Genomic DNA, 8,610 nt, shown 5'->3' with positions numbered 1-8,610 from the left:
CTTCCGAAACGCGCGCGCCGCCGCCTACGCTCACGAAGAGAATGCTCGCAGACCACGCACGCCCGGCGGCCGGCCAGCCGACCCTAGCGATTCCCTAGGCACTCTAGGGACAGGCCGAGAGAGGCGCGGCGAACCCACGTCCGGTTGAGAACGAGGGAGAAGCAGAAAAACGTCACGGAGAAGCGCATCCCATCGACCAATCAGCGTTTCCAGCCCACCTGCACCGAAACGCTTCTTTCCGCAGAGGTTAGTCGCGTCACAAGCGTTTCGGTGCAGGTGGGCTGGAAACGCTGATTGGTCAAACAAAATGTGACGTCACGTTTAAAACGTCACGTGACGTCATGGTCACGTAATTTTTAATGACGTCGTGTCCGGTTGGGAAGAGACATATTTTCCCTAGGTTTTTCTCGGAATTCCCCACGTTTTTGACAGCGCGCGCGGGTTCAAAAAGCGCACCTGATGCGCCGCGCTTTCACACACTGCATGCGCGTTTCTATATTTTTATTATATATGATATTCTTGAACTGCTGGTGTATTATTTTAGTGCGCTCGAACGGCGCGCTTCGTTGTGCATTTATTATAATCGCCACTGCCTGGCGGACCCGATACAGCTTTTGCAGACCTGAGAGGTTAAACACGTACTATCCATGCAAAGCCACGCAAATGCGCCTACAGGTGACCACGCCCGTCTATCAGCGCTCCGTCGAGTGCCTGCATTTACAATCGAGTGCTGTAGGACTATGAACCTGACCTAGAGCATACATATTATAATTTTTCCTTGTATTCTACATTCTCTACATGCAGGAGACTACACTCATAGCTTTCGTTAGTGCAGAAATTTCGTACAACCGTGTCAAAATTTGGCGGTCCGGTTTTGTTCTACACGACGTTTTGGAGGAGAAAAGCATTGGGTCTTTGAAGGACGACAGTCTATATAAACTCCTATTCACTGTGTCGTCATACCTATCGTAATTAATGACGACATATAAAGGCTTTTGATACAACTCTCGTGATTTAAAACAAAACTGTTTGTTTCACTAACCCGCGAAAAAATATTGCGCGCAATCATTCGCCACAGCCCGTTGCTGCGTAATTTTTGTTTTGTGCGGATTTTCTTTTATAATATGACAGCTGCACGCGATAGCTTATATATATAGTTGCGCAGCCGACCACTGCAGGTACCAGTAAACACGTACCCCGTTTAGAATGAATTTAAAAACGCGGTCGGGAGTTGGAATTATTTGTCCGGGACGCTGCGCTCAAAGTTCGCAGTTTTGAAAATTGAAACACGGAAATTTTTGCGCATAGCTAGTCACTCTTGCATAAGTAAATATCTTATTCCTACCCATCATCCCTTTGTCAGAACACATATATTAATGAGAAAAACGACCCATTTGATGCAATTAAGTTCACAGTCCTACAGGGTGGGTTCCACAACAAAGAGAGCAACGGGAGTCGTACTTTATTTACAAATTTGTAAGAATTGCTCACGGCATTAATGAAAGTCCGGGTTTATTGACCTCCATCGCCCCTTTCAGAGCCAGTGCTGACCTTAGGAGTGCCGGCGCGTCAAACCTCGGTCGTTTGCCGCCAGCGGCATCTTTTTCAAGCTTCGCTGCCCGTCCGCTTACACAAAGCTCATAATTCATCCCCCACCCCTGTCTTCCCAGTTAGACGTACCACCTTGTCGAGCGGGGTGCAATTGAAGAACCAAGAACCCTTGATTAAATGCTCCTGCCATTCACCTTTACCCCCCCACAGGACACTTTCGCTAACTCGTATGTTTTGCCGCCTTTTTCTTTTTCTTTTGTGTGTGTGTTTCATGCACAGTGCACGTGTGTGTAGTTAAGCTAACTGCGCCGCTGATTCCGCCTTCACTATTCGTACCGAAGACGCTCCTGGAACGTCTCCTGCCCTGTCTGAATTTATTGTTTATTTGTTTGCTCGTTTTGGCCGGCGGCGCGGGCAGTACATGCATCTATGATTCTTATCTGCTCCGGGACTCCGCCAAAGTCTGTCATTGTTGCTTTGAGGGCCCGGATGCCCTCCCTCCCCTCGTTATTCCTTTTTCCCCCCGGGCTGGCCTCCCGCGCAAGCTCGCTGGGCGGCAGGGGACAAAGCGTTTTTCTTTTTCTCTTTATTTCTTTCTCCTTTTTCTAGTATTTTTCTTTTGTGCCCATCAAGGGTTCTTGGTTCTTCAATTGCACCCCGCTCGGCAAGGTGGTGCGTCGAACTGGCAAGACAGGGGTGGGGGATGAATTCAGAGCTTTGTGTAAGCGGGCAGCGAAGTTTGAAAAAGATGCCGCTGGCGACAAACGACCGAGGTTTGTCGCGCCGGAATTCCTAAGGTCAGCATTGGCTCTGCAAGGGGCGATGGAGGTCAATACACCCGGACTTTCATTAATGCCGTGAGGAATTGTTATTAAGTTTGTAAATAAAGTACGACTCGCGTTGCTCGAGATCTCTTTGTTGTGGAACCCACCCTGTAGGACTGTTAACTTAATTGCATCAAATGGGTCGTTTTTCTCATTAATATATGTGTTTTAACAAGGGGAGGTAGGGATAAAATATGCGCGCGGTGGTTATTAAAGCGAATTCGTATAAAGTTAACGGCCTGCCCAATGTACTGCGTACTGCACACACTGCATCCTAGGAGGTATATTACGTTGCAGAAATCCCAATCAGAGTTGTCATTAATTTTCCATTTGAATCCTGAAGCTGTGCTTATTTCACAGCTTGATGTTTGTAATGTGTTTGCAGACCTGGAATCTACTTTTTCCACAAGGTCGACACCCCAAAACCGGCTCTTTATGTGACTGAGTGTATTAGAATGTTTCGAATGTTTTTCGGTCGTCTGTAGACTGCATGAGGGAGCAGTGAAAATTTTGGCGAGGCGCTAGCTCGCTTTGTTTGAGAATGTTGAAATGTTTTTTTGAAGATTTTGTTTACGTACGTTAGGCGGCTGGGTTACTGGTGAAGGGAAGTACGAGATTTGCCTGATGGTCTGTTTGCTCGCTGTATCGACGTCACTCCAGTATTTGCTCTCGGTTGGGTTTAGATGTCCTTTGAATGGCATCGTCGGCAATGGCGACGGGTATCGCTGCTTAATGAGGACTTCTTGCATGCGTTTGGAATTTTTTACGAAGTCTTCATCTTGGGAACATATTCCTTTAGATCGATGCGCCTGAGAGTATGGGATGCTTGTTTTAGAGTGACGAGGATGGTGCAGTCATGGTTCATTATGCAATGTAAAATCTGATTCACGAATATTTTTGTTACTTGTTGCACGATACGTTTGTTCCTGAAATTCAGCACATCCACCAGTATTGCGTTCCCGCGCGGCTTTCTTTTTTTTTAACTGAGTACAGGTGAATAGCCACCGGATTCTTGGCTGATCGCCCAGTGTAGGTATGTGCCATCTTTTGATAGGCTAACAACATCAACAAAATTCGTCTTTCACTTCCAATCATGTGTGCTGCGGTATACTTTTTCTTCGACTTTGTATTGATTCCATCCGTAGTAGGCATGGGAGGCATTGGCCACGCTATCAGCTTCCGCAAGTTAGGTTCACGCAGAATTTGTTAGCTCCGCTTCATGTTGATCTGATCTCCTTGCAACGAGTTGCTGAAGAAAACGGGTGGACGGGGCAGTGCGGGAAGAAGAGTCGTCGAAGGAAAACATTTGTAATGTTTCTTGAATATAGCCAAAGTTTCTGTTACCGTTATTCAGTTTTTGTCCCCCTGTGATTTATCAGCTATTATTCGAACCCCCAAAGCTTAAAGTTCAAAGTAGTAGCATTACTTTTAAATTCAGAAGAAGCTACTAAACATTACAATTGGGATATATTCGCAGGATCTGGCTTGGAGCTATTCTGTTTGTATCCCTGATTATACTCCTATATTCTTCGTAGATTTTTTGGTTATTTTGGCTCTTCTCTTAATTCCCAGGCATGTAGCTTGAGTTCTCATTCTTGCAGACTGCCTTTCAGTTCTAGTCTCCAAAATTCCGGAAAATCGTTATTGAATTGGTCGCTTAGGTTTTATGTTCCGTGCACAGTGCGTGAGATCCACTTGGTCTGAGTACCTGCCTATTCGGGTGTTTATTTTAACGAGGTGGCTGATTTATTGGCAAGGTCAGCTCTCAGCGCTCCTGTAATCTTTCCTGTCCTTCACCTCATTATGTTGGAAACTTCACGTTTCCAGCGGTTCCAACATATTTCAGCCAGCTTGAGTGATCCGTTGCTCAATACCGTGGATTTTCACCACTTAAATTACCCATGGAATGTCCAGTGGTGTAAATCAAGGCGTTGCGAGGTGTCAGTGACGCTTCTGCGATGCAAAATCCCTCACTTAAATTTATACTTGCGCCGATGCGGGTTCGCTGCGACAAACCTTTGTGTCTCATGTGGGCAAGTTGAAACAATAGGTCATTTTCTCGTCTCTTGCGGCGGTTCGCAGTTCAAGGAAAGCAGTATTTGGAGGTCCCTCTTTCGAGGTTAGGCCTCCCTCTATCTCTTCCAGTTCTTCTCTCGTTCGGTGCGAGCGCCAAGGAATTCCCGTTAAGCAGTGTTTGTGGCTACCTTCATGATCGCATAAGTGCGACTGATCGGTCACCTTGTTAGCTGCATACAAAATTCTGTTGCGTGTCTAAAATGCTTGATTCTATTCTCGGTAATTCATATTTCTTAAATTTTATTGAATTTTTCAATTTTTATTCTGATTCAGTCTTCTACGCCGCCGCCTCACGTCTTTTTTTTCCCCCCGTGCAAATATTTCATTGGCAATCTCCACTGTACCTTGGCAAATCCCCCCGCGTGGGTATGTGCCATATATATTTACTGACGTGAAGAAGAAGAGTGTGGGCTACGAACACTGTCTGTACTTGTGCTCTTCCTTTTATTTGTTGTCTGTTTGCATTGTAAGGCATTAATAGGTAGAAAGGCATGCACGTAATGGGCATACCCTGTACGCATGAATGCGGAAGATGGTCATGGTTGTCCAAGCATTGCCATCAAAGCAACGGGACCTTCAAGAAACAGCTAGGATATGGTTGTGACCCCTCACATGCAGTGATACTCACACAATTTGAAAGTGTTGCAAGTTACAGCAGTCCCGTGGTTATATTGCTGCAAAACAATTAAGCTAGCCCATTCATGCGGAAATATTTTTAGAGGCTGCCAAAAAGGAACATGTCAAAAAGTTACACGTCCTGTTTCATTGTGTTTGAAATGAGGCTTAAGATTAAATTAATGTTACAAATACGCGCTGAAGAAATGAAACGATTAAACTCTCATGTGAAGGAAATACAAAAGGGTATATTTACGAAAACTTATTTACAAGCTAAAATACCATCGCACTCACACTCTCACGGGTTCCTTGTCGTCTGTCACTTGACTGAGTCGCCTCCAAGCGCTGCAGGCTACCGCGCACCTGCAGTGCACCGGAAGCGCACACACACACAAACACACACACTCTCACGCGCACACGTGCATGGGTCCACTTGAAGGGAGACGCCGCACGGCTCTCCGGTTCGTACTTCTGGCAGCGGCGGCATTTCCCGCGGCCCTAACGACCACACCAATAAGCTAACGAAGCGGGCGCCCATCGGTCTCCGTTCTGCACCAAGGACGCACTCCCGCACCGAAAGCACACATGCGGGCACAAAAGAACGCTCGCTGCGCAGAACGACACTCGCAGAGAAACACATGTATATGAGAAATGGCCCCTTCTTACAAATGATGGTGGTAAACGAAATGAACAAGCAACTGCTGTGCAATCCATGCACTGTCATGCAGTACTTACACAATCACAGTCCAGTGACTGCAGAGCGGTCTGCAACCAGTAACTTGCAAAAAAACTATACTATGCAGCGAGCTTGTTTGCACGGTATTTGTTACATTTATCGAACGATCACATGAAATTGGTATGGCTATTTCTACACAGTGCATTTCCTAAAGACTCCTTTCTGCCACACTGTACTTTTTACCCAAAATGCTTCTTACAGAGTCATAAATTGTTACGTACGCGTATAAAGATGTTTGTAGCAGGTGTGTGAGCCTGAACAAAAAAAAACCTTTTATTTTCCTTAATTCTTCAGTATTCCTGATTATGACGACATATGGGCATTTATATGTTAGTACAATTTTTTTCACGCATCACAATTAACTGATGCACCGATGTGTTTGGTACACATTCATCTTCAGACATTTCATGTCTGTTTGGTCAAAAAAATACGAAATAATAGTTGACTGCATTAGTTTTGACTACCATCACACAGCATGCTCTTGAAATTCCTCTAGCTGTTGTACAGAAGTCTGTAATTGGCTTCATTGCATAGCTTCATACTTGAACCATTTAAACTCTGCAAACTGTTCTTTTTACCGCACATGGCGACATGGCATGCGAAGCCGCGTGGGAACGGGCGAGGAGGATTCGGAGGTACAGCTGCAACTTCGCTGGAATCCAAAGACAGCTAGGCACTTGTCACGGTTAATTTCGGAAAGGCGGCTATGCCCCAGTAAAGTTGCGTAAGGTCTTTCCTTGCAGACCTTACTAAGTTCCTTTACTTCGCACCAGAAATGCTCACCGCCCGATTTTCACGGCAATGAATAAGCTTGCAAGGAATGTTATCGGCGGTCGCACGTGCATGACAATCCTTTCGACATGCGTGACGATGCCCACCGAAGGCATTTCAGGCTGTCGAAGGGACTTGTACGCTGGCTAAGCGAAGAGCGCGGAACATGCGTCACTGACAGCCCCCTTCCTTTCGCCGTCTTGTCCATCGTGCGTCGCGCCGAGCCCGACAAAGAAAAGGCCGTCACCCCCCCCCCCCCCCCGTCCCCTTCTGAATGAGGGGCGGGGGGGGGGCGGAAATTCCGCAAATTGTTTCCCAGAGGCATCCTTTTTTTTTTCATGGGGTTAAGGAAGGTGGCCCAAACAGTGCGAGGCAACGTTCTCTGTTCATTCTAGAGAAGCAAGCTTACACTGCAAAATTAAACCTTGTCTTTCTCTTCCAAATGCAATTAACTAGGAGTCCTGTCCAAAACCATTTCAGGTTGTTATGTAGGCACCCCCAACCTTTTTTATTTCCGTGTAACTCCAGCACTTCTTCACCTTTGTCATTGTAGCCGCTATTGTTCAAGTACCATGCAACATCTTGTTATTAAAGGACCTTTTTAATTGGAAATGAGAGCATGTGCACAGGGTGGAAAGCGCGTGATCTGCCAGGAAACACTAAAGCGGCCCCGAGAAGGGATCTTTATTAAGGATGCCAGCCATCTTGGGCCTCTCCACTTGGCAACGACGACAAAGCGTGTGCGCTCCCTATGGTTAGGCCTCAGCTGTGGAAGCCATCCTCGGACACGACCATGACCTTCGACATCTGATGTTTTTATTTAAAAACACAGGGACCAAAGTCGTGTTGTATGCAGTGCAATCGCCATGTGGTTCCATAATCATCCATTTAGCCCGGCTCTTTGGACGGATTCAGGAAGCGACTGAAAAGAACAAAAGTAACGAGCAAACAAAGGTGCGCTGCATAAAAGTTAGAACGTAAAGAGACGAAGGCACGCTGCGCTAATGCTGTAGCGAGGTCTAACATGTAAAATTTCGCGGCTGGCGTCGATTTCTACAAAGCGCGAGTAGTGCCTACGGAAATAAACAAAGGCGCACTGGAGATGGGTAAGTCTGTATACAAGCACGAGTTTTTGTCTCTACCAGCGATTTACTAGCTCACACCGCGCGATTTTGATGTCTGGCGTCGATTTCGACAGAGAGGGAATACGGGCACGAAACGGGACGCTCGCGATCTGCCAGGAAACAATGAGGTGGCCCTAAAAAGGGCCGTTTGCAGGAGCACTTCAACCGCGACCTGCAGCGGCGTGGCGGCGCGGTGAGCAGTAGGCCCAGCAGTGGTCCGTCTTGTGCCCTTTGGCTCCGCACCGACGACACCGGTGCACGACGTACACCTCTCCTGGTCTTGCCCTTGAAGCCGACGCTATCCCTGGTCCGTAGATCTTGACGAGGGCCGCGACGATAATCTTTGACATCTGGTCGATGCCCCGGTCTGCGGCAAACAAGGACAGCATCGGCTCGCCAGAAGCATCCAGGAAACGATGCTGCAAAAAAAGTTACGTTACAAGCGCCGCAATTTGGCGAGTTCTGCACGAGAAAACTTGCGAAAACGTTGTTCAACCCTTACCTCGTGATTGAGAACGTGCACGCCAGACAAGCGCTTCATCGTGGCTGTCAGACGGCGGTTCAGATGGCGACGCCGGCGGTCCTCAAACCGCACCTTATGTGGGTCGTCGTAATGGAGTTGCAAAATTTTGAACACCAGCACGACGTGCTCCTGCAGCAGGAAAACGAGGTCCTGGAATGCGCAAGGCATGTAGGTAAGCGGTACAGCACTTCATGAAGCGAAATTTGAGATAAAATGCGTACCTTTATGTCGCTGGCGATTTCTCGCGGGTCAGCGCCTTTTGGGGGTCGTCGCCATGTCGTGGAAGCAAGAACTGTACAGAAATTTCAGCTGGCTGCGCCGACGAGCGCACCACGCAAAAAAAAAAGCCATACCTGGACAGCTTCCGAAACGCGCGCGCCGCCGCCTACG

The 8,610-nt window shown here is 47.3% G+C and overlaps 1 protein-coding gene across 1 annotated transcript; it reads right to left on the bottom strand.

Annotated features, from left to right (window-relative positions):
- Positions 1 to 7,514: 7,514 nt before the first annotated feature.
- Positions 7,515 to 8,465, bottom strand: LOC144112341 (uncharacterized). Its single transcript, XM_077645200.1, has 2 exons — positions 8,200 to 8,465; positions 7,515 to 8,116 (listed from the first exon to the last, which is right to left on the bottom strand). Exons 1-2 carry the CDS (start codon positions 8,386 to 8,388, stop codon positions 7,859 to 7,861), a joined length of 447 nt encoding a protein of 148 aa, XP_077501326.1. The 5' UTR covers positions 8,389 to 8,465; the 3' UTR covers positions 7,515 to 7,858.
- Between the last annotated feature and the right edge of the window lie 145 nt (positions 8,466 to 8,610).

This window comes from Amblyomma americanum, unplaced genomic scaffold, assembly GCF_052857255.1.
Source record: "Amblyomma americanum isolate KBUSLIRL-KWMA unplaced genomic scaffold, ASM5285725v1 scaffold_65, whole genome shotgun sequence".
NCBI classification, from domain to species: Eukaryota; Metazoa; Arthropoda; class Arachnida; order Ixodida; family Ixodidae; genus Amblyomma; species Amblyomma americanum.
This window is presented reverse-complemented; position numbering and strand designations above follow the sequence as displayed.

Coding starts and splice junctions, on each gene's coding strand:
- LOC144112341 (XM_077645200.1), bottom strand. CDS start 8,388: ATGCCTTGCGCATTCCAGGACCTCGTTTTCCTGCTGCAGGAGCACGTC. Junction 8,117..8,199: donor TGCACGTTCTCAATCACGAG/GTAAGGGTTGAA, acceptor CTTTTTTTGCAG/CATCGTTTCCTGGATGCTTC.